The sequence below is a fragment of the Gopherus flavomarginatus genome, chromosome 19 (assembly GCF_025201925.1).
Source record: "Gopherus flavomarginatus isolate rGopFla2 chromosome 19, rGopFla2.mat.asm, whole genome shotgun sequence".
Lineage (NCBI taxonomy): Eukaryota > Metazoa > Chordata > Testudines > Testudinidae > Gopherus > Gopherus flavomarginatus.
In genome coordinates, this window is record NC_066635.1 from 12,988,507 (window position 1) to 13,014,454 (window position 25,948).

The 25,948-nt window shown below is 39.9% G+C and overlaps 1 protein-coding gene across 7 annotated transcripts in view; it reads left to right on the forward strand.

Moving 5' to 3' along the window:
• Nucleotides 1-25,948, forward strand: part of TPST1 (tyrosylprotein sulfotransferase 1) — a 74,594-nt gene that overhangs the window by 31,388 nt on the left and 17,258 nt on the right. For 5 of the 7 annotated variants that reach the window (XR_007770384.1, XR_007770383.1, XR_007770379.1 and 2 more), the window contains exons 2-4: nucleotides 4,597-4,722; nucleotides 5,831-6,771; nucleotides 19,575-19,773. Coding sequence is in view for 1 of the 7 variants with exons in the window: in XM_050929350.1 (XP_050785307.1) it covers nucleotides 5,927-6,771; nucleotides 19,575-19,773 (1,044 nt within the window). In the remaining 6 variants the exon portion in view is untranslated. The remainder of the gene's footprint in view (nucleotides 1-4,596; nucleotides 4,723-5,830; nucleotides 6,772-19,574; nucleotides 19,774-25,948) is intronic. The other 2 variants (XR_007770381.1, XR_007770380.1) reach the window with 1 other exon arrangement.

The following is a 25,948-nucleotide window of genomic DNA, read 5'->3' on the forward strand; positions in this document are numbered from 1 at the left end:
CTATGAGGAAAGATTTTTTTTAAAATGAGAATGTTTAGTCTTGAGAATGGAAGACTGAGGGGGGATCTGTTAACAGACTTCAAATATGTTAAAGGCTGTTATAAAGAAGACAATGATCAATTGTTCTCCATGTCCACTGAAGGTAGAACAAGAAGAAATGGGCTTAATCTGCCGCAAGAGGGATTTGCATGAGAGATTAGGAAAACCTTTCTAACTACAAGTGTAGTTAAGCTTGGACATGGGGATTCCACAACCTCCCTTGGAAGCCTATTATTGGAGGTTTTTAAGAACAGGTTGGACAAACATCTGTCAGGGATGGTTAGGTTTATTTGGTCCTGCCTCAGTGCAGGGCGCTGGACTTGATGACCTCTCTAGGTCCCTTCCAGCCCTATATTTCTATGATGCTATGATCAACCCGATGGGACTGAGTCAGTTTCAGTACAATCAGCCTGTGTCTATCCCACTGACCTCAGTAAAAGCTGCTGTGGTCTCAGCATTTTTGTAAATTGGACAAGTGCCTAAAACATAGATTTAAGAGCCAGACTTTAATCTCCTGTGTTTTAAAATGTTGGCCCTGGATTCAATCTCTAGTTTTGCTGTTGACACACTTTGTGACGTTGGGCAAATCATCTAACCTCTCTGCACCATTTTCCCCTTCTTTAAAATTGAGATAACAATTCTTGCTTCAGAGATACTGCAAGACTTTAAAGCTAAAGCATCTTAACATCCTTAGATGACAGACTTTATATCAGTGAAAAATTTTATTTACACTGTTTAGGTTTAAAATTTGACCTTCCTTAAAATTATAATCTGGAGAAGAATGTGTTCTGGAGTGTACATCTTCAAAAGGCATTCTATATGAGTATTTTACACATCTGTTTGGCTTTGAGGAGTTGAGTCATAGTATGTGACTCTAGAAAATTTACTAAAGCAAATGAGGGGGAAACAAGTATCTAGCCAAACCACTGTTGCTTATGCACTGGTACTGCAAATCCAGCCTGGGAAGTAAAATTTAACTTCTTGCCTGCAGGACTGGGTAGGGTCCTTTTGGTAACACTGGTACTCAAACAAAAAAGTAAAAAAGAGAGCCAGTTGTAACAGGAAAAATATCATTGTTCATCCATCCCCGTTTGGTGAAATTGTTACGAAAGGAAATGATGCCTTTAAGAGGGTGTTTAAAAACTGGACTGTATAAAATACTTCAATACATAGCATGTTTCTGAACCAGAAGAGGAATTGTACTACAGTGCGTTAGTTTAATCTGTTTTGACAGCCTTCATTTCTGGTCCTTGACAAAAGTGACTCAAAAAACCAAAAAATCCTCCACAAATAAGGGCTTTCATGCTGTTTTTTCAGAGCCCTGGGGAGATCTGTCAGTGCTCTTGCTGCTGCTTTGCTAATTGGCTCTCTCATGTTTGTCATGTGTGTGCCTGCCCAAAGATTTAATGAAAAGTAGCCATGTATTCAGATTGCTAACCTTAGGTGATGGATTTTTGGCAACAAAGGGCCCTCCTCTCCTCTCCTCAGATACATAAATAGCATATATGTGCACAGACCTATGTACATGAAGCTCAAGATGGTCTAAAAGAAGGAAGGAACTTGCAGGTGCTGTTCACAGAGAATCTGAACATTGTTTGGTATCTTATTTCCATCCAGGACTGAGCTTCACTTTCTGTTATGGAAAAGCTTTATTACATAATTAAATGTTAACACATTATGCAAGGTTTTAGCTTTTCATATTGAATGCTAAATCTTACATCAGGATTTATTATACATTCTCCCCCTCCCTTATTTATATAGCTGTTTCATATTTTAGCTGAAGTTTAATACATTCCTACTTCTATGGGTAGTTTTTCAACTTGCAGCTTGGTCAATTGATAAGTTTAACAGCAGTGAGAATATAAATATGTAATTTCCCTGTACATCAAGACAGAATTCAAAGCTATGGAGATGGCAAAGGAGTAAAGGCCAGATTTAAAGCCTGCCTAGTGAAGGAACATTTTAAATAGAGGATGTCTTATTCTAGAAGTTGTGGATGTGCAAAGAAGAAAAAAAAATCTGAATACTGGAATTGGGATGGGTGGAATTCTCCTATTTAAAACATGAAAAATTATTTAATCAGGGGTCCAGTCTCACCATGTTGGCACACCCAAAGTTCCTCTTGAAGTAGGATTTGAGTCCTTGTTTACATGTTGCAGCTATGGTTTTTTTTGTGCCCAGAGGCCCCAATCAAAACTGAAGCTCCACTCTGGCAAGGTGCTAACACAAAGTAAAAGATAATCTCTGACCCCAAAGAGCTTTCAGTCAACAGTATTGCAGTCAATTAAGTCAAAACTTGTATTTTGTAATTCTTTAACAAATAAATCTGACTCGCTAGCATAATTGGAAATGTATGATGGCTACATATTTTCTTTATATTTAAAACTACTTTAGTGTATTGGATACATTATTTCCATAATATTTTGTTGATAAAATAAACAATTTTTTAAAAATCACTATACTCATGGATTATTATTATTATTATTATTATTTTTGGTACAAACAACTGGCATGCATTTGTAAACAGATGTGTGTTTACATGTATCATTTGAGATGGTTCCAGTTCTCTCTTCACCTAGTTAAAAGTTGCTGCTTTGTTGGTGCCTGAGCCTTGGTACTAAAGCTGTTCTTTTGCTCCTGGCACTTTCTTTCCTGAGATCAGAATTCATTTGTGCTGTCTGAATCACCCATCAATAACTTCTTCAGTTGAGAGTCCATTTCAGATTCTCATAAGCAAAAGGATACTTATTTTAAAGTTTATGGGAATAGAGTGCAAATAACAAAATAAAAGTAAAAATAGTTGATGCTCCGTGTTCCAAACCTAAAAAGAAATACCCACAAAATATTTCTATATTTTGTTTTGACTGCTTTATGAAAGCTCTTCCTCTTTTTCCCCCTCCAAAGCAGTTTTCCTGAAAGCTCTAGAATTTTTTTAATTGCATTGTTTAAGTGTGTGTTTTTATTAAGGCATTCGCAACGTGTAGGGTTGTATAAAGTTGACAAAATTGTTGACAGTCAATTACTGCCATTAATGATCATTGGTTGTAATTTTCTTTAAATGGTAATATTAAATTTATGCTCTTTAATTGGGAGCATGCACTCTGCGTTCTGAGTGTAAACTAAAAATACCTTATGGCTACTTCTAAATTGATTTGATTGACGCTCCTTACTGAAGTATAAAATTTACTTTTACCCGATGTCAGTTTTCTGCTGATGTTTTCACCTTAACAACTTTATTTAGCTTGGTCTGTTAAACAAATATAATGCAGTAGTTTCTGTCATTGCTCTGACTGATTACATTCAGATTGCTTTGCTGGTAACAGAATCATGTTATGATCCCATTCCTGCAAGTCTTCTATGTGTGAAGCTCCCATTTATGTCTGAGTTCTCATCTTGGAGGGTTTTTATTTGAATTACTGAAACATAAAACTTGCTTCCTTCCACACAATTTTTACACTTCTCAAAAAGAGTAAATGAAACTTTCACATTATTTCCATTGAAGAGGTTTTTGATTACCTTGAGGAATGTTTTAAATCTTTGGCTGATAACAGCTGGTGATGATCCCCTGGCAGCACTCAGGCTTGAGTCCAGTGTGGATCCTCATCCTGTGTGTTGGTTCCCGGTCCCCTGTTTGTTGCCATACATACAGTAGAACCTCAGAGTTACAAACACTCGGGAATGGAGGTTGTTTGTAACTCTGAACAAAATGTTATGGTTGTTTCAAAAGTTTACAACTGAACATTAACTTAATACAGCTTTGAAGCTTTACCTATCAGACGTGCCAAACCCACGAATAAAATGCAGAAATTGGGCTTGTTTTTGGATTAATTGGCTTGTTGGCTAGTTTTTGGCTTGTAACTTGTGGATTGTTTGGCTTGTAGCTTATTGTTTCTTTTTTTTATCTGCTCTCAGCAAGCAGGGGCAAGGGTGGGAGAGAGTCAGGGATGCACAGCAGGGCCATCACAGTTCTAGACTGCGCGCCGGGGGATCTGGTCACATAGAGTGTTGGGGTACTTAGGGATTGGCTTGTTTTGGACTCGTTTTGAAATGGGATTAGCTTGCTTTTTGGCTTATTGTGAAAGTCGGAGTGCCTTTTTACCGCATAAAAGTTGACAACTATGTTTGCTATGCAGAAGAAAAATGCTGCTTTTAACCATCTTAACTTACATTTAACAAGCACAGAAGCAGTTTTCTTACCATGTCAAATCTTTTTTTTTTTTCAACTTTCCCTTTATTTTTTTTAGTACTTTACATTTAACAGAGTATTGTAATTGCCTTTTTTTGGGGTGGGGGGAGAGGGAGCGGGGTCTCTGCTGCTGCCTGATTGCGTACTTCCAGTTCCAAATGAGGTCTGTGGTTGACCAGTCAGTTCGTAACTCTGGTGTTTGTAACTCTGAGGTTCTACTGTACCTCAGACCCACTTAACCTCATCTTCCCTGTTTCCAGGGAAACAGCCCCTGTAGAATCACCAGCCAGATGCAAACTGTAGTTGCATTTTAACAAGTCTCTTATTAGGCTTAAAGAATATAATGGGCTCAATTGTACTGTGTTGTACAGGTGTATCCCCACTGACTTCTGTGGTATTGCACCAATGTATCTGAGAGCAGAATTTATTTTTCTCCTTTCAACGTGTATGCAATGCTCCAGAGATACGTGGAAAGACTTGACTCCTATCTGTACTGGGTAAGATGTCTGAGTGAGTGAGTCATATACTGTATCCCATATGGTCATAAATATTGTCTATGTAGCACTCTTCTCCCTCCATCTCCTGCACTGAGATATGTAGGAAGATCTAAAAAAAGCTCTGTAGGATTCCGTGCTTATGTTAGTGGCACCATATTGAACTTTTTAACTTTTTGCAAGTATAAGAAAATTCTTTCCTGTCAGTCCTCTAACCTCAGCATGGAATCTGAAAGTTGCATCTTTACGAGTAATAAAGATGCTGCCTCTGATTTGTATCTGTGCAAATCCACTGGAGGCAATGGGGTTTCACAGATATGATAGAAGGCAGAATGTATTTATGTGTGTGGAAATGGTACATGACATTTATCATGTACCTGTGTGTATCATTACTGTGACCACCTCATCTGCCATTTGTCCATCAAGCCAAAATTATTCTAATATTCCAAATTTTTCAGCAGCTTCCACCAGCGAACTTACATTTCTATTCAGATTTAATTTAAAATATATCCTGCTTTCCCCAAATGTGAAATTGTATCTATTGATTTATTATTTGTTTTTATCTAGACAATTCTTGCCTCTAGGAGCTCTCAGTTACTCTTTTTTCCTTTTGTGAAGTACTAAGCACACAGTTAAACTTCAGTTAATAATAATGAAATACGTATTTTTAACATTTTTCCTTTCAGTTTGCAGACACTTGCATAAGTGACATCTTTGCTTGACCATACCTTTTAGTAGTAGATACCCAGTGGTTCAGTTTATTCTGAATATTTTCTTGATAATGTAGCTGACTATTTATCTTACTAAAAAAAGTGATAATACAGTCATCTGACTGGCAGTAGACAGCAAAGGAATTGAACCAGTCCTCATGGAGTACATCCACTGGAGGAGATGTTGGGGAGTCACTGATATAATGGAAGTATATGGTATAACATGGAATGCATATTCTGTTTCAAAAATTTGTATATATGTACTACATTCAGTAGTATTAACATCACACCAGAAAACTTGTAATTTTATCTCCAGCTGAAATATCTGGCATGGTGATAGATATATATTAATCTGTAATAGTTCTTAGTGCGGTTGTAATTTTTTCTTTTATTCCCACCAGATCTTGATCATCTTGGACTATAATCTCCATGGCGTGAAAATCTGAAGATAATCCGGAGTAAAAGATTGGTTTATTTAAAGTGACTATTGTATCAAAATGGTTGGAAAACTCAAACAAAACTTGTTGTTGGCATGTCTGGTGATCAGCTCAGTGACAGTGTTTTATTTGGGGCAACATGCTATGGAATGTCACCACAGAATAGAAGAACGCAGCCAGCCAGTGAGGATGGAAAGTGGGAGAACCACAATAAGAACTGTCTTTAACTTAAAGGCAAATAAAACTTTTGTTTACAATAAAGACATGCCTTTAATATTTATTGGAGGGGTGCCTCGAAGTGGCACTACACTAATGCGTGCCATGCTAGATGCTCACCCCGATATCCGCTGTGGAGAAGAGACTAGGGTAATCCCTCGAATTCTGGCAGTTAAGCAGATGTGGGCCAGATCAAGTAAAGAGAAAATCAGACTGGATGAAGCTGGGGTGACAGATGAAGTTCTGGACTCAGCCATGCAAGCCTTTTTATTGGAAATCATTGTTAAACACGGGGAACCTGCTCCCTATTTGTGTAATAAAGATCCTTTTGCTCTGAAGTCCTTAACTTATCTTGCCAGAATTTTCCCCAATGCCAGATTTCTTCTAATGGTACGGGATGGTCGTGCATCGGTGCATTCCATGATATCTAGAAAAGTCACCATAGCTGGGTTTGACCTTAACAGCTACAGGGACTGTTTGACCAAGTGGAATCGTGCCATAGAGACTATGTATAACCAGTGTATGGAGGTTGGTTTTGAAAGATGCATGCTGGTACACTATGAACAACTTGTATTACATCCTGAAAGGTGGATGAGAACTCTATTAAAGTTTCTCCACATTCCATGGAACCAAGCAGTGCTACACCATGAGGAAATGATTGGGAAAGCAGGTGGTGTGTCTCTTTCAAAGTGAGTACAAGTGTTTCTTGGGGTCTTGTATCGATCTAAACTTCACTGTTTAGACGAGGTTTGCATTTTGATGCCAAGTATAATTACAGGTTATTGTAGAAATACAAGTGCTGACAAGTCTCGGCAGTGGTGTATTTTCTTTAATTCCTTTTCACTATGGCTGTTTTAATGTTCCTGTAGATAAGACCAGAATACTCTGCAGCAAGTTGGACTTAACTTCTGCAGCAAAGCTCTATCAACCAGAGTGCCTGACATGAAATTTTGCAGCAGCTTCATTTGAATTGAACGGTTTTATTGGATTACACAGGAAATGAAATAACCAGTGCAATAGCCCTTCTAGTCTTCTAATTTTGATATTAAATTCAATTTTTTTCATTCTCCTCACACTTTGTGTGCTTCAGATTTTTATATTGAAAATGCATACTTATTTTGTAAAAGATGCAAAGGCAAAACGTAGGTTTTTGCATCTGGCTAAGGGGCAGTTTGGGCTTTTGACCCCCAGTAAGGTGTTGGAAGTAGTTTGAGATTATGAGATGAGCGTGCTGGATGTTTCTTGTAAATACGGTGACCAGATGTCCCTATTTTATAGAGACAGTCTCGATATTTGGGGCTTTTTCTTATATAGGTGCCAATTACCTCCCACCCCATCCCAACTTTTCACACTTGCTATATAGTCACCCTACTTCTAAAGGTCCCATCACCACTACCAGTACAATCATGGTTTTTGTAACCAGTTGTTGACTTGACATGTTAAAACAAACAGAGTGGTTTGCACAGCAGCATCATTGTCATAGCTGTAGCTAACTGTGTTTGTATATTTGCACCTTCCATATTGCCTGACCGTGTTTGTATTAATGCATTGTGGGAAAATGTAGGCAGCTACCCTGTTATCCTATACCTCAGCAAGGAATATAGGGTACATGGACAACATGCACTGAGTGGAACTAGTGCACGTAGGTCAATACACTCTGGAATATCTTCCTTCCTGCTCCCTGTGCACTATGTAGGACTGGCTACCCTGGATTACTTAGGCCCAGTTATGGGGGTCCCATCTCCACTATAATTGTGGAGATGCCTTGGCCTCTGGCAGTGGCAAAACACACTACAAGATGCCACATTTATTAATAGAATGTGAACACAAACCATATATAGAGCAAAGAAGGCATTAACTGGTTACAAACTCAGTTAAAAATTAAGTGGACAGGCTAAAATGATCAGCAAGGAATTAGTTAACAGTGGGTTACAGTTAAATTATTTAGATTTCAGAATTCATCTCCTTGGATGACTGAAGCAGTTCACATCGCAGAGCTATTGTTGAGGCTATCTGCAGTTTGGGAAGATTATATATCAGTTTATATTTCATTTTCTTAAATTTAAATATTTGGCTAAAGCTGATGGTGAGCTATGATTACCTAGGTATGAAATCTATTTTTGCATAGGATTAAAGATAATACTTATCTTATTGACAGTATATTTTTAAGAGATTAGTTATATCTTGGGTTCAATCTTAAATGGTTTAGTAATTCCTCAGGAAGCTGAGTCCTAATGTAGAGTGTCTCAAAAGGTTTGTCTACACTGGAGGTTTTTGTTTTTTTTTAACCTCAGGTTCATGGGATTGTAAATCAGCTTGAGTTTGCTACCACAGTCAAATGTGGAAACTCCACAAATGTGTATGGAGTGTCTGCGCTAGCCTTTACAGACAGAATGGATACTTCACATTAATTAGCAATCAATCAATTCACTTGAGGTGAAAAGCCTCTTGTTTAGACAAACCTAAAGGGAAAGCTGACCTGCTCTATTTGGCGTGACACTATTAGTTTTTGTAAATAGTTTTGATTCAAGTACTGGGTAGTATATTGTCAATCAGGGCCACCCACAGGGGCAGCAAGTGGGGCAATTTGCCCCGGGCTCTGCAGCGGCCTCCATGAGGGTTTTTCGGGGGCCCTGGAGCGGGGTCCTTCACTTGCTCTGGGGCCCCCAGAAAACTCTTGCACGGGCCCGGGGCCCCCAGAGCTGCTTCTGCTCCGGGTCTTCGGCGGCAGGTCCCAGAGCAGAAGGACCCCCCAGCCACCGAATTACCGCCAGCGTGCCCCAAAGACCCGCTGCAGGGGGTCCTTCCGCCCTAGGACCTGCTGCTGAAGAACTGGGTCTTTGGTGGTAATTCAGCGGCGGGGGCACCCCGCCGCGGGTCTTGGGGCACTTTGGTGGTGGGTCCCGGAGCGGAAGGACCCCCCACCGCCGAAGCAGAGGCCCCCCGCCGCTGAGGACCCCAGGCCCCCTGAATCCTCTGGGCGGCCCTGTTGTCAATGCAAGAAGAGTCCTGAAGATATATCTGCCAAGAATATAATCTTTCAGGAAATTTGAGGAACTATTGTTCCAGTGAAGTACAACCCAGAATTGGCATACTTTTTCTTTTGGCACAGCCTTCTGAGAGGGTTAGTATTTTGAATATAAGAAACCTGTTGTAGACCAATCTTTTACTAATTGTCTTTTATGCACAGTGTGCATTAGACTTCCTTAGTAGAGCTGGGTGAAGTATCCGGGTTTTGATATTCTTGAGAGAGTTTAAATGATTTAGTCTTTCCTGTGATGTCTAACTTACTCTTCACTGACCAGCTCTTTTGGTGTTTCTACCCATATGTGTAGCTGGAGTTTGAGAGAAGTGGAAACTCATTATTCCTAAGTAAAGAAAAGTCTTTCTCTCCCCCTCCATCCTCTTCCTAAGCACAGTTCTTTCAATATGTGAATCATGTCATCTTGTTTTCCTGATATTGCAAGGCTTTTACTGTATTATGTCATCTCTGTTGGACAGCCAGAGGGACGATGGTTACTTTTTATATTAATTAAAAAGTGATGTCCTAGCTGTGGGATGTGCCCAGTTAAATTTCTTGGCCACAATGTGTGACTGCCTGTCTGTGCTCAAGTACTCTTGCAGTAGAAGGAAGAAAGAAGGAAGCTCCTCTCTCAGTGGGTAGGAACACTATTTTTGGTTGATTCAAATAAACTAGTAAGATTAACTGAAGAGTGGAGAGGATAAATTCTAAACCTAAACAATTGGGTAAACTGGCATAATATTCTCATTTACACTGTTTAATTCTTCAAAAACCTAAAGCCAAGTGATTTTATATTAAAAATTGGAAACCAGCTATGAATGGCTACTTGTTAGATCCCTAAGCCAATATTTAGTTCAGAGTGGGTTTTAAAGACTTTATATTGATTTCTGGCATCCCCGGTAAAATATCAGGGTACTGATGCTGCTGCTGTGGAAATGGTTGCCTTTGTGGCAAGGGAAGATTTAATGCAAAGAAACTCACTCTTCTGTGCCACTGTCCATACGTTTGATTGTCATCATTAATGAACATTTTATATTGTGGTAGTGTCTGAGGTCCAATTTGCTTGTGGTCTTTATTGTGCTAAATGCAGTACAGACGTAATCAATGACAGCCTGTTGCCCAGATTACTTGCAGTCCAGAAGGTTGGACAATACTTTTTTTTAATATAATATATATAGTATAATATACTATATTATATATAATAATATCATATACTTTTTAATATAATATAAAATATAAATAAATTATATTTAATATAAGAGCAGAGATATATTGACATGAACCCTTTTATTTATTGAAAAGGGTTATCATGTTAATTGGAAAGATGACTATACAAGTATGCAAAAGCCCTGTTGGTCTAAGGAATAAGCTAGATATGGGAAGTGGCAATGGGATGCTTTGGGGAACAGGCTGTAAAAAAATGCAATGGTAAACTTAGGCTACCATTGAACTAATGGTTTGAGTCACTGGCATGTGGATTGCTTAGGTAGTCTTTGCAGCTGCCTTCAGGATTAAGAGGATAATGGAGACCAGTGGTCCATAAAATGGAAGATAATGAACTGGGAAGTCCTCCTCACATAATATACTGTTGGTTCGGAAACAGGGATTAGAAAGATGAGATTGGTATCTAAGTGCCTCATAAGTATTTAGAAATAGGAAACAGACAAATTTCTAATGAGTCCCTGCTTATGTTGGAACCTTGGAAAGTAATTGGATTTTTCAGGCCTGCCTCTGTTTGTTCTGCTACAGTATAATGCCTTTGAGTCAATAGTAACTTGACTGAGTCATAAAAACTAACGAACCATTAGAACACTGGCGTCTTCAAGGCTGTTAGTCTCCACAGTGTTAATTTTACTATAAAGGTAGTCATTACATTTTCTGATGGAATAATATTTTTTAAATTGGACACTCCTAAAAATGTGGGAGGATCTAAATCAGTTTTATGTGCAATATTACTTCAGTGTACTGTGTAGGGATTGATTACTTCTTATTAATGTAAGAGTTTGAGGTCTCTTGTGCACTGATTTATTTAAATAAAAAAAGGGGGGGCTCTGGTGTGGCTTTTATTGCTAGTTTTGTTTTTGGAAGTAATACTATGCCTCTTCACCCTGTTTCTTATGAAGTATTTTTACTTTATCACCTGATGATTACCTGTTCTGTTCATTCCCTCTGGGGCAACTGGCATTGGCCACTGTCGGAAGACAGGATAATGGGCTAGATGGACCTTTGGTCTGACCCAGTTTGGCTGTTCTTATGTACCAACATTTATTGAGCGTTTCCTCAAAGGGGTGTAGTTAATGCAAACATTTAATGTATAACTTCCAAACCTTTGCATGGGTGTTCTCCCTTCTCACACCTCTCCACAAAGGATTGTGACTTGTATACATATTTGTAATAGATTGAGCTGGTGCAGATGTCAAACATGCTGCCAGAACACAAAAGAAGACTGCCACCTGTGACTTTGTCTAAAGTAATAAACCCCACCTAGCCTTTGGGCAATGGCTGGGTGGGACCAGGTCCCCAGCTCCCTGTAGCTAATCACTAATGCTTCAGATAACTTCCCTCTCTACTAGATCACTAGTTCAAAATAAAATATTAAATTATTTTTATGTATAAAATACAATTTAAAAACCCTGGATTCCCGACCAAGCAGTCTACAATATCAAACTCCAAACAGTTTATTGGTCAATGTTTTTCCCTAGAACTAAATTATCAGTCTTATCTGATGTGATATTTGATCCCATTTACTCATGTCAATGGTTGTGCCATTTCAAGGTAGTTGAAACAATAAACATATCATAAAAAGTAAGTTAATCTGAGTCCTGTTCACGTAAATAAAGTAAAACAAGTCAATACAGTTCTGTTGGCCATTTTCAATTGTATTAAGTTTTATGGGCTTTTTTTCCTGTACACTGAAATACTGAGTACAATAAATTGTGATATTTCTTTGGCATATCTTCCTTTGTAATTGTTGTAGTATAACTGCTTTCTCAAGTGTTTGATTTCATTCAGTATTAACATTACCTATCTCTTATATCTTGTTTTGGTCAGTGCAGTGATGTAAATATAGGGCATGTGTTCTCTGTAGCAGGCTTTTCTGATTTTGGTACATAAGGAGCATAATTGAGATTACCCTTCTATTCTGTGTAAGGAGAGAGTTTCTGATCCTTCACAGAATGAGACTGTACGCGCAAATGAAACCCCACTCTTACTTCAGTTCTGCCATATATTTCAAACCATTGTCTGGTAGTGCTCTAGAATATAGTAGTTTCCTTGATTGATTCTGTTGTATCAGTAAATATGTTTGTGCTTTTTTTGTCTTGTCTTCTAACTATTATTCAGCAGCCAGTTATCTTATTTATAAAGCATCACATCCAGTAATGACTAACCATCTGTTCCTTACAAAATGACCAATGAATTATGTTAGTAGTGAACAAACTGATCAAACTTCAATATCTTTGTGCATTGAGTGGTCTTTTACTGGAAGATTTCCTTGGCCAGAAGAACACAGATGGAACTGGTGACGTGGTCTTGATTATTACAGCAGAGAGTCCTGTGGCATCTTATAGACTAACAGACATATTGGAGCATGAGCTTTCGTGGGTGAATACATGCATCCGACGAAGTGGGCATTCACCCATGAAAGCTCATGCTCCAGTACGTCTGTTAGTCTATAACAGGGGTTGGCGACCTTTCAGAAGTGGTGTGCCGAGTCTTCATTTATTCACTCTAATTTAAGGTTTCGCGTGCCGGTCATACATTTGAATGTTTTTCAGAAAGTCTCTCTCTACAAGTCTATATATTATATAACTAAACTAGTGTTGTATTGTAAAATAAACAAGGTTTTCAAAATGTTTAAGAAGCTTCATTTAAAATTAAACTAAAATGCTGATTTTACGCCACCAGCCCGCTCAGCTCGCCGCTGGTCTGGGGTTCTGTTCACCTTGGCCGGCAGTGGGCTGAGTGGGGCCTGCGGCCAGGACCCCAGCTGGGAAGGGTCTGGCGGCCAGAACTCCAGACCAGCAGCGGTTCTGTGCGGGGCCAGCAGCCGGGACCCCAGACCGGCAGTGGGCTGAGCAGCTCAGCCCACACTCGCTCAGGGGTTCCATCTTCTGGCTCCTGCCAGCCGGGATCCCAGCTGCCGGACCTGTTCAGCCCGGTGCCGGTCTGGGGTCCCAGCCTTGCCCACATACACTAGGTACCTACCTTCTTCCTGGTTCTGGCCCATTCTCTTCCTTTCTCTGCACTGAGCTGAGGGTAGGAGTGGACCGAGCACAAGGCTGAGGGTGAAGAGTGTGGCCAGGAGCTAGAGTGAAGGAGGGGACCCAGGGTTGGGGCAGGAGGTTTGGGTGTGAGGGCACTTACTTGGGCAGCTCCCATTTGGTGTGAGGGGTGCAGGTGGGAATGTGAGTGGGAGTGCAGGAGCTCCCGTTTGGTGCTCAGAGTGGGGGTGGGGATGTGCGGGGTGCATGGAATGTGGGGAGACTGGGGATGTGGCGGGTGCAAGAGTCAGGGCAGAGGGCTGTGGGCGTGTGAGGGGGGTGGGGGGTCAGGGTAGGCAGGCTTGGTATGTGTGGGGGTGCCAGAGTCAGGGCTGAGGTGATGGGGGCGGGGGAAGGAGTCAACAGAGGGCTGGGTGGTACAGGGCTCAGGGCAGGAGCCGAGGGGGCGTGTAGGGGTGCAGGGCTCAGGGCAGAGGGCTGTGTGTGTGAGGGCTGTGTGTGTGTGGGGGGTCAGGACTCAGGGCAGAGGGCTGGGTGACTGCCCCCGCCCCACTCCTTGTCCTGACTACCCCCTCTTGGGACCTCACCCCCTATCAGCATCCCTGCCCCTTGTCCCCAGACTGCCCCCCTAGGACCCTACCGCCTACTTGTCCCCTGACTGCCCCAAGCCTTATCCACACCCCCACATCCAGACAGACCCCCTGGACTCCCATGCCTATCTAACCGCTCCCAGCCCCCTGACAGGACCCCCAGAACTCTGGACCCATATAATCCCCCCCTGCTCCGTGCCTGCCCCAACCCCTCTCTACACCCCTATCTCCTGACAGCCCCTCTGAACTCCCGACTCATCCAACCCCCCCAGCTCCTTGTCTCCTAACCACCCTCTCCAGAGACTCCCCCCACCCTAACTGCTTCCCCAGTCCCCTGACTGCCCTGACCCCTAACCACCCCCCAAACAGACCCCAGGACTCCCATGCTCCATCCAACCCCCCCTGCTCCCTGACTGCCCCCTCCAGAGACTCCCACCCCTAACCCCCCCCAGGATCCCACCCCCCCATCCAACCCACCCTGCTCCCTTGACTGCCCCCACCCCTTACCCAACCCCCCCCCCAGCCCCAGCCCCTTTACCATGATGCTCCCCACTCATCTAGAGCCCTGCCATTGTGCCCGCACGCAGCCCCACCCCTCAGCACTGTGCGTATGGCGGCAGGGCTCCAGATGAGCGGGGAGTGTCTTTCCCTCCCCACGGAGCCAAACGCTGCCCTGTGGAAGCGCGCAGACCCAGGGCTCTTGGGGAAGGGATGGAAGGTGGGGGGGAAGGGCTGGCGGCTTGCTGCGCTCGGCCGGACGCTCCGGCCTGGGACCATGGCTTGCCTCATCGGCAGGATTTTTGATGGCATGTGGAGTCCCAGCAGGCAGCCGCGTGCCATTAAAAATTGGCTCACATGCCATCTTTGGCACGCGTGCAATAGGTTGCCGACCCCTGGTCTATAAGGTACCACAGGACTCTTTGCTCTTTTTACAGATCCAGACTAACATGGCGACCCCTCTGATACTATTATTACAAAGGCTTTCATATGGCCTCTTTAACAGTTGTTTTCCTCATAAGTCGAAGTTAGTATGTCATGGTTTGATATACTTTTTAATTACAACATTGTGTTATGTACTGTTAAACCTTATTCGCTTATCAGGATATTTCACAGCATGTACCGCTGCACCAAAATTGAGTGCATGATGGGGTTGTAAATTGGCAGTAATTAACTTTTGTTCCACTTAAGAACTATCTAAAACCAGATTGTTAGTATTAGATAATTGTTCTAGAATTATAACTGAATTGCAAAATCTTGCACACTCTATCTCCTTATCCTAAACCTTCTGATTGAGTTGGAGTAAATCAGTGTATCATAGCTGCCTGTATATCAGCAAATTATGTTTACTGTCGTGGCCTTCGGATTTTAGATTTCCATTTCATTCGGTTATTTCACTAACATTGCTTCTTAATTGTGGGATCCAAAAAGCTTCATTTTATCAGCAGAAATATGGAACTAATAAGAGCTTTGAATTGGGAGGGAGGCTCCCAGTCTGCAGGCAGGAGCACGAGGAGGTACAGAGCAGTCATGCACCCTCAGTGCCCTTATTCAAGACTCCAGTCGCATATGCACGAGGCACATGCATATCTGCAGTGCAATGTACACCAGCATTGTCTTAAAAACCAGTTACTGAAGGATAAGTAACAGTTCTGTATTGAAGGAAACTATGGTGTTGTCTACATGATGCAGGAGTGCGCACCAGTGGGGCTCTTCCTGCTAGAGCAGGCTTTCTTCGGGTGCACGGAGAGACTGCTCAGAAGCTGATGTAGCCTCTTCATTGATGATGTGACTTCCTCTTTCTCAGGTGATCAGTCTTGGAGTTCTGGAGCTTCAGTCTTCCCCTAGGGCGGTTTTCAACCCGAAAGCCAAGCCTTCTTGCCCATATCCTTGATTCCTATAGCTTGTGAACTTCACTCTCTGAGCCTGGTAGCATCTCTCGCCAAGATCTTTGGTAAGGTCAGGTGCAGTGCCTACCAAGGAGCCATGTAACCATGTCCAATTGGGTTAGAGTTAAGTCCTTTTTAGCTGGTTGTCAATTCCAGAAAAGTCCCATTTAAACAAACTGTTTTGGGTTTTACATACCACAGAGACTGAAAGTCCATGACATCCCCATTCTGTGCCTCGTCCCACCCCCCAAAATCAGAAATTGGACATAAAACCACTTTGAGGAAGAAGGTGCACTTTTGTTTGGGTGGAAAATCTGATAACAGATCATCACTTTACAGAAAGTACAATTAGCAATTATTCACCCAGCAAAAAAAAAAAAAAGGAAATAAATTGGAACTTATGACAAATTCACATTAATTTTATCTTCCTGTTTATAGAAGTAGGCTACAGTGACATAAATTATGTCCTGAAAGTTTCACCATGATAGAGGGAGCTTACTTTAAAATGTCTGAAGATGAAACTCATTTAAGATTTTCAGTTTTATACAGAGCCTATGTTCTCATGAAAGCTGTTTCTCTCACACAGATATATTGGTCACTTTCAGATAAGTGGTTTGCAGAATCCTGGGGCAAGGACGTTTTTGCCTTCACCTTCTTTTCTCCTCCTAGTTTTTGGCTGAGTTCCACCCTGCATGCTCAACTCTATTAGTAATAACTTGGGATAGGAGACACATCTGATTAATATTCTGACTTTTGGTTTTGGTTCCACTGCCACCTTGAGTGGGCAAGGATTATGGGTGTTTTAGTCTTTGTCTGCATTTTCTTGATAATCTTCATCTTCATTCTTCAGTTTCTTATGCTGATGCTGCTAGAGCCTCATTATTATTAAGAAAACAGGAATGACAATTTTATTTCCATTTGACTTCTATCTAACTAGTGATAATGTTAAAAGGCCTTTAAAGATGTATATTTCAGGATTTGTAGTAGCTCAGAACCTGTGGTTTGAAATAGTAGCCAGCATGGCTGTTTAAGGAATGCATTGTCGTATGTAGTAGTCTAGCCATAAGGAGTATTGTTAATATATCCCTGGCATTTGCCACTTAACTGAAAGCAGCTGTGGTGACCACAAATGCAAAGAAATGCTATTCCTTTTTCAATGAGGATTTGGCAAGGGTTTTTTTATTTTAACAAATATTTTTAGGTTTATTGTGAAAATAGCTGAGTAGGCAGAAAAAATACTGGAATATTCTTTTTTTGCAGATGATTTTTTTTTCTTTGTTATTGCCATGCAGAGACAGAAGTGCTTCTGGTTAGCGCTGGATTACATGTCAGCTGTTCCACTGTCTCAGATCTTACTGCACTTTTAAAGTAGGACCTGGAACTGCCATTGTGTGTGTTTCTTATCTCCCTCCCTCATTTTCATGACTTCCTACTCCGATGCCCTAGACTAAGGTTCTTTTCCTGGTCTTGTCCCTTTTTTCCTGTGTTAAATATTTTTCTGTGGAGACATGGTTTACTTAAGCAAAAACAAATTTGGTGCAGTATTTTCTGGGAATTAATGACTGTGTGGGAGGAGCTAATGTGCTTCTAGCATTAACCCCAGGCCGTTAACTGTCAGGAAATGGTCTATGCTGCTGATGTTGCTGTAAATGATGAAAAAGGCAAGGGGCAGGACATGGATTTTTATCTTTAAAGTTTGAAGTGCTGTTTGTTATGTGCAGGGCACTCATTAAGTGCCCTGTATGTTACTTATATTACAGTAGTCCTCCGGGGCCTGATCTCTGATTGGGGTTCCATTGTGGTGTTGAATAAACAATTATTAGCCAATCCAATTTACATAGATCTTATTGCAACACTTCTTGTTGTTTAGAATCAGAGTTCAAAGACAAGTCAATCTTTGCTAATTTTGAGAGAGGCATTTCAGATTTGATCTGTTTTGTGGATTTTTTTTTTTTCCCTCTGTCAGTCTTTAATTGTCTGAGAACCTTCAAAAGCGTAATGCTAGTAAGAGTCAACTTCAGTGGTTGTGCTCATCTTTTGGGTACTGTCCCATCTCTGCAGATTTCTTTTGATGTCATGATGCTTTGTGCTGTATGTGCTTTGCCATCTCAGTCCTCCTAAAATCAATTCTAATGGTTCTCTAAGCGGGAAATTAGTGTACACTACTTCATTTAAAACTGCAGCAAGGTAGAGAAGTACCAAAAGCAACCTGTTTCTCACTGGCATCCCTTTGTGATGGCTTACTTCAAAACTAGAAGAGATTCTCATAGCTTCCACTGAAATCAATAGACACTCATTAGTTTTCACTGTAATCTGTGGGGGTGCTGGGTGTTCAGCATTACTCAGAATCAAACTACATATTTGGATGCATAAGTATGAATTTAGTTGTCTCATTTTTAGGCATGTGCTTTTGAAAACTTTGACCTTGGACTCCAGAAAATTGGGAATTTTAATAGCATACTTCTTCAAACCAGACAGCCTCAAAGTCAACTAGCTGCTTATGAATCAGTAATTATAATAATTACCTATGAGGCAAAAACCGGTCAGTGTCTTCTAACAATTATCAGGTTAATTAGATAAGCTCATTATTGTTGTAAAGTGACTGAAGTCAATGAAGTTATGGCACTTTGACCCCCTAGCTTGAAACTACAGGGACTCTTCCACCAAATTTCCTTTTATTTTTCTCAGGAGATATCTGCTGTCTTAATTCTGAGTCAGTTACCAATTGCTGAGTCTTACCTGGAATCTCCATGCTCCATTAACTTGGTTTTTTTTTTCCTGTTTGTCCTGGTAGGGAGGGGTCTTTTAACTGAGCAAGAGTTTGGCTACTGTTCTTGTGTTTTGGTATTTAAAGGTAGACTAGAACTTGGTTTTATGGCCTATGCAGTGATCATGGGCAAATCACTTTGCCTCCTTGTGCCTCAGTTTCCCTACCTGTAAAGTGGGAGGATGATAATGATTACTGTCTTTGTAAAGTGCTTTGAAATCTACTGAAGAAAACTTCTGTAACAGGAGCTAGGTATTAGAGCCTAGGTAGAGCCTTTTGTGCTTAAAATGCTTTACATCAGTAAGTTAGGTACAGGTAGTGCACTGACTGTAGGCAGACATGACAGCTGTGTATTTAGCAATAGTTCCCATACATGTTTAGCTATTCAGTTGGAATTGCAGATGTATGATGACATACCATGTGTTATTACTTATGGTACAGGAGTTAAATATCCCCCGAGGGACTTTTTGTGCAAATGTTTTGATTTTAACCTGTTTTCACAGAAAAAAGATGAATACTAACATCTAAGGAACTGTGTACTTTTCTAATTGGAAAGAACGTTTGGAAAATGAATCAAAGTATTTTACTTCATGAGAGAATCTAGAACTATTCAGTCTGTGCTGCAGACCATATATTAAATAGCTGGGAGTCAGCATTTTATTAGCATATAGTGTGTCAGTTTTTCTTAACCCGTAATAAAAAGCTGAGTTGTACATATTCTTATCCAAGGAAGAAGTGACTGTGGAAAAGAGCGGGTAACACCAGATTAAAAAAAATAAAAATAAAAGAAAATCCTTCTGAGTCCTACTTATGGTCCAGGAGAAAAAACAAACCCCGATTTTTCCTGTTTTCTTGCTGTCCCTGTGTATGTATGGAGCAATGCCTTATCTCCCAACAGCTTTATGTAAACATGCAATTATAAAAAGACCAAAAGATCTTAATGCCAGTTACACAGTAAAAACTGTTGGTTGAAAAATAGTAACTACTATTTTTTCTTTTTGCAGAGTTGAAAGATCTACAGATCAAGTAATCAAACCAGTCAACGTAGAAGCTTTGTCCAAATGGGTTGGGAAAATACCATCAGATGTTTTACAAGACATGCCAGTGATTGCACCAATGTTAGCTAAACTTGGCTACGATCCGTATGCCAATCCACCAAATTATGGAAAGCCAGATCAAAAAGTTCTTGAAAACACACGAAGGGTAAGGTATTTTTCTGTATGAAATCTAGTTGGCTAAAAGCGCATCTTTCATTATGAAAGAAATGTTGAGGAGTTTTTGTTTTAATGTGGACTATAAAACAGTAATGTACCGTTTTCATAACGGCAACCTTTAAAAGAGCTTTTGGTGGAGATTTTCGTAGGCACTATGAACAGTTAGGCCTGCAACTCCCATTGACTTTTAATGTGACTTGGGTGCCTAACAGCCCATTATGCCTTTGAAAATGACCCCCTTCATTGCTACCTCCAACATACTGGCATGCAAGGAACTGCTAAAGAGCTTCAATGCTGAGTATTATAGGAAAGTGTATAAGACTATAAGATTTACCACTGCGGATCAGACCATTGCTTCTGCCTCTCAATGGTTTTAGAGAAGGTAAATCACTCTCCGGCCTCCCATAATGCACCTAGCTAACTGAGTATACTTAAGGAAAGGAGGAAAATCCTTCCTGAGCTCCTCAGGGACTCATCTGCAAAGCAGGAGAATGAAATACTCTTGCTTCAGGTTGCTCAGATACAAATATTCATAGATATAAATATTTCTAGCTCCTCTTTAAAGCTCAAATTACAGAGATTTTTTTGTAAACTCTTGTTCTTCATTAACCATTTGTTTCTGTATTATGGGAATCTATTGCTCTGTCAAGCTTGGAGTTGCTTTGTGTCATGTTTTCTTTTGCATTTTCCAAGTCTCAGAGGCAGAAAAGAAGTTTTTCTCCTTTCTCCTGTTGGCACTTCATAGTTTTGTGGGATGAAATGCAAAACGAAGATGCTCCCGAGACTCTCCAAGCTCAGTGGCAGAGGTTTCCTTAGGCTCTCTCTCTCTGAGGGCTGTTTTTACACAGAACTATTAGCCAACTTTTCCCTCTCGCTGCAGTTTGATCTGACTGGCAAGGAGTGGGGCTTTGGGAAACACATTAAGGAAGTCCAAAGCCTTTCTTTAAGTAACAGTAGATTCCCAATTAATTCAGTGGTTGAGCAGGATCCTGTTTACAACATTAAGAATCCTAGAAACGTAGGTCTGGAAAGGACCTCAAGAGGTCATCAAGTCCAGGTCACAGCACTGAGGCAAGACCAAGTAAACCTAGACCATTCCTGATGGGTGTTCATCCAACCTGTTCTTAAAAACCTCCAATGATGGGATTCCACAACCTCTCTTGAAAGCCTCTTCCAGAGCTTAATTATAGATAGAAAGGTTTTTCCTGGTAGCTATCCTAAATCTCTGTTGCTGCAGATTAAGCCCATTACTACTTGTCCTATCTTCAGTGCATGTGGAGAACAGTTGATTTCAGTCCTCTTTATAACTTCGATTCCTGTGTTTCGCTTCACATTTTCCTCATGTAATTTCAACTCATCTTTTACATCGTCATTTGGGAATCTTCTGTTCAGTAAAAACAACGAGGAGTCCTTGTGGCACCTTAGAGACTAACACATTTATTTGAGTATAAGCCTTTGTGGGCTAGAACCCACTTCTTCAGATGCATGGAGTGGAAAATACAGGAGCAGGTATAAATACAGGGAAAGATGTGAGTTGCCTTACCAAGTGTGATGTCAGTCTAATGAGACAATTCAATTAACAACAGGATACCAAGGGAGGAAAAATGACTTCTGAAATGATAATGAGAGTGGCCCTTTTCAGACAGTTGACAGGAAGTTGTGAGTAACAGTAGGGGGAAATTAGTATTGGGGAAATTAGATTTAGGTTTTGTAATGACCCAACCACTTCCAGTTTTTATTCAGGCCTAATCTGATGGTGTCCAGTTTGCAAATTAATTCCAGTTCTTCAGTTTCACATTGGAGTCTGTTTTTGAAGTTTTTGTTGTTGTTGTTGAAGAATTGCCACTTTTAGGTGTGTTAGTGAGTGATCAGGGAGATTGACATGTTCTTTTACTGGTTTTTGAATGTTATGATTCCTTATGTCAGATTTGTGTCCGTTTATTCTTATGCATAAAGACTGTTCAGATTTGGAGACAATTTATACCTTCAAGTCAGTGGGACTGCTGTGGGTACCTGCATGGCCCCACAGTATGCCAACATTTTTATAGCTGACAACTATTTTTATAGAACAGCGCTTCCTCAGCTCAGATTTAAATAGCTGAAATTGTGAAATTTATGGTTTTTAAAATCCTGTGACCCTGAAATTGACCAAAATGGACTGTAAATTGGCAGGGTGCTACTTATAAGGCAACAAATCATGAACTTCCCATAAATATAGTTGTTCACTACACCAGGGGTACAGCTACCAGTGCTGAATAGTAGTTGTGGTTTTATTTGCATATTAAATTTAAATGTTTATTGTAAGGAATAATCCCTCCTAAACTGAAGCCTAATAAGGCAGTAAGTAAATTCAATTCCAAGAGCAGAGCTAGAATGGACTGTTTGTATTACTAGAACACTGAAATTAAATGACCACATCTTTAATTTATGTGCATTTTAGCAGAAAATTAAATTAGTATAATTAAAAAGACTAATCCTTCACGCTCGGTCTTATATATTTGCTATCTCACATTTCCTTCTTTGCCTTTCTAGGCTGCCTCATGGTTTCCCTAAGGCTCGTCACTTTATTTTTAAGCCATTTAACTGCAAAGTGTAACATATATTAGAATACTGATATATATTTCATATATAGAATGTATGTATACATGTCTGTCTGTCTAAAAAATGTAAAAATGGCATAAAAGTAAGCCAGTTACAGATTTGAAGGTCAGAAGACTATATTCCTCAAATTTGGAGCTTAGTGGCAAGCAGGAAGATGTTTGACTACTGTGAAAATTGGTGAAACAATGTATTTTGTTAAAGATGAAAAGGCATTTACATGTAAATATGTAGGTAATCAGTGTGGATTGTTTGTACAGACCCCAAACTGATAGGAAGAACCTTTTTCCTTTATAAAATAAGTGAGGCATAGTCTATAAATCTGGCCATTTACATATCTGAATAAGTGGTATTTTTGAATTTATACATAGATTAGATGGTAATGGTTTCAGTAATATCATATTGAAGGAAAATTTCTTCCTAGCTTTCTCAAGAGTAAATCATAAATAACAATAAAATTGTGAAATATTTGGTGATCTAGAAAATATTCCATAAACACACTCTAAATATCGTAATATACGCAACTTAGTCTATTTAGTATGAAATTAACATGAAATACTGTTTGTTGTTAGAAATAGTATGCAGTGTGGCCTGTGGGAATTACTTTTAAGACTTGGCTACATCAGCCAAGAAATTCATGATAGTAGCTGTGTAATGAATTATGCTTCTTGCTAGAATAGTGTTAACCCAACTCTGTCTCTTATTTAGACAAGGGCTTATTGATTTTGGTGTGAAAGGCACCGCCCCCCTTCAGTAGAAAGCAATTATTTGGAAGGCTGGTACCCTGTTTTAATTAAATAGACTTTCTTTTTCTTTATCTTTATCACTTAAGAAAAGTCTATCAAGTACTGATAGGTTGTGACATTAGTATAGTTTGTAAATCAGTTTTGTTCACTATTGCGTCAAGATTAGATTTTTTTTAAAAGCCTTTACTGTAGTTTGGCAGCTCATTTTTTCTGTTCCGTCATGCATAGGGTTTAACTTTCAGGCCTTAGCTCATTTCCTTTGTGTAAGTAACCAGACTTAAAACTAGTTTCCCTAACTTTAAGGACAGTAATCTTTAAAGCTGGCTGGCCTGGTTGCCAAATTTGAGTTTTGAGCTCAGTCTTTTGCCCCTTGTTTGGCAGGAGTAGAGTGCTACAGATGTCCTATGCAAAATACTTGGGGTGGATTTAAAAAGCAGGCTCTGGAAAAAGTCCCAGGATGACTGAAATGTCAGGTTATCATATGCTTTGCTGTTCTTTGAAGAATAAACAAAAGATGCAACAGAATCTGATGCTGATTAACCCAAACGCTGGGATTTTAAGTTTGCCTTATGATTTTGATTCTGTTGGAATGTAAGTAGTTAAACTAAGTAGTACTGCTTATCCCTGGAGGTACCTGCTGAAAAATAATTACAGCTGCTTGTAATAAGAATAATTACCTCTCTACTTCACACTTGTGATAACTTACGTTGTTCGTAGAGGCTGGCTTTGCTGCCTCAGTGACTTTGTTTGATGGGGGTTTTCCATTGGTGACTGAGGGCTTTTGTCTTCATGAATAGTAATGCCTACTCGCCTTTTAATCTCTAAAACCCATTTGTCCATATTGCTGAATGGAACAGATTATAACTAGTGAAAAGTTATTTATTCACAAACTAAGGTTAAGAGAAACCTGAGAGAGGCTTCATTTCAACAGCAAGAACTTTTTGTCCTACAGGATCTGGCAGCGTAACCTCAATGGCAATCTATTCCAGTTGTTGGGAAAGCATCCAAAGAGTGACATAGGAAATAAATGTTAACATTCCCAGCAAGTGAATAGGATATGGTGAAGACAGAGGATTCAGTTGTAGGTATTGGTGAGCTGGATGTGAATGATTCATATTTGTATAAGGAGTTTGGAAATGAAGATTAAAAAATTGAGGATGATTATCAGCTCTTCAGTAATTCGGGATGCCTTTCTCTCAGACCTACTTCATTTGAAAGAAATAGATTATTATTAGCGCATGCTAAGAAAAAAAAATTCTGTGAAGGAGCAGCTACTAGGACGGACAAGGCTACAAACATATCACATCTACAGGGGAGAAATAAGAGTAATTAACTTTTACAACGCTTAAAAGCAAGGTAGTTTTGTTTCTTTTAAAAGTTGCCTTCGGAGAAGTAAAAATCTTGCATAGCAGTTTTTCAGTGGTTTATAATTTGCCATTCCTGGCAACGTACCGCTCATTTGAATAACATTTCACAAGTTATAATCTGTACCTTAAAATAGCTTTATCTGAAGATATTTCTGCTAATAATAAATTATTGATCTTGCAAGCAACTGTTTTTCCTTATGGACTAATTGCTTCATTAATTTCATGTTGGGCTTTGCATGCTTGTCCTGTACTGTGTGGATGCATGTAAGACATCCATTCTTATGCAGGGCATTGAGTACGGAGGTGGAAGATGTGTGCCACTAGAATCTGAATAGTGTTGGATATAGATCAATGCATACAGAGGGACAAATAAATAAAAATACGTCTGTCCCTTGGTGCATACACGGCGCCTGTTGACTTCAACGCTAGCTTTCTGTGCATTTACGCAGAATTTTGCGCTTTATTAGTTTTTTATTATATAAGCAAATCTTTTGGTATTCTTGTTGTGCTCATCCACTTTACTTCAAGGATCACCTAGCAATGACTCAAGTTTGATATATTTATAGTTAAACGTTCAGTAGCTTTTTCTGGAAATATAAGAGGTAAACAGATTCCATATCCTCATGCACAAAGGAATCTTTTGTAATTGAGTTCATATGTACACATAAAATATTAATAATTGGTGTTTTCGGAAATGCTACAAACTAGTAGCCCATTTACCAAGTGAAGAATATAAGGTATTAGAATCACTTCATTATATTTTAAGAATATCGGATGTGTCTGTAGCTCAGTCAGAATAGTGAACTTCACAGAGGCATCTGTTAAGAGTTGAATAGAATATAGCAAAAACTGGAGGGTTCCTTGTGACTATTAGATTTTGACTTATACTCAGTTGAAATTGGCTTAGCCTTGTATTATGACTGGTTGTGCAGTTTCCTCTCACATCTGTAACATATTACTCTAGTTTTTCTTTGGCACACACTCCACATTGAATGAATTTGTGGACACATATTCCAGTCATTTCTTTTGACAATTCCTGAAGGTTCCGATGTTCACCATAAAGAGATTATGAGAAGAAAACTTACATATGCTTAGAGGAAAAAGCGTGGAGGTTCTGCCTGGCTACTTACTGGTGGGCCTTATAATAACTTCTGCAAGCTATATTTTTCTCTGTCATGTCACAGAAAATTCTGTTGACTGGTCATAATAGCTGGAAAAAGAAATTGAGTTTTATCAACCCTTCTGTTCCAAAGACACAGCTTATCCCCAACTTGGCTTTTGAAGACATTTCCTCAGTGTTATGCTAGTGTTATCAACTGAGAGACGCTATATTAGAGATCATGTGTTTGTCCTTATTTTTTATTTAAAAGGCAGTGTTCTGCAATAATGATCCCAAAGCATTATAAATAGTGCATTTGACACCAGTGTGGTAGAGCAGCTCTGTCTTGTAAAA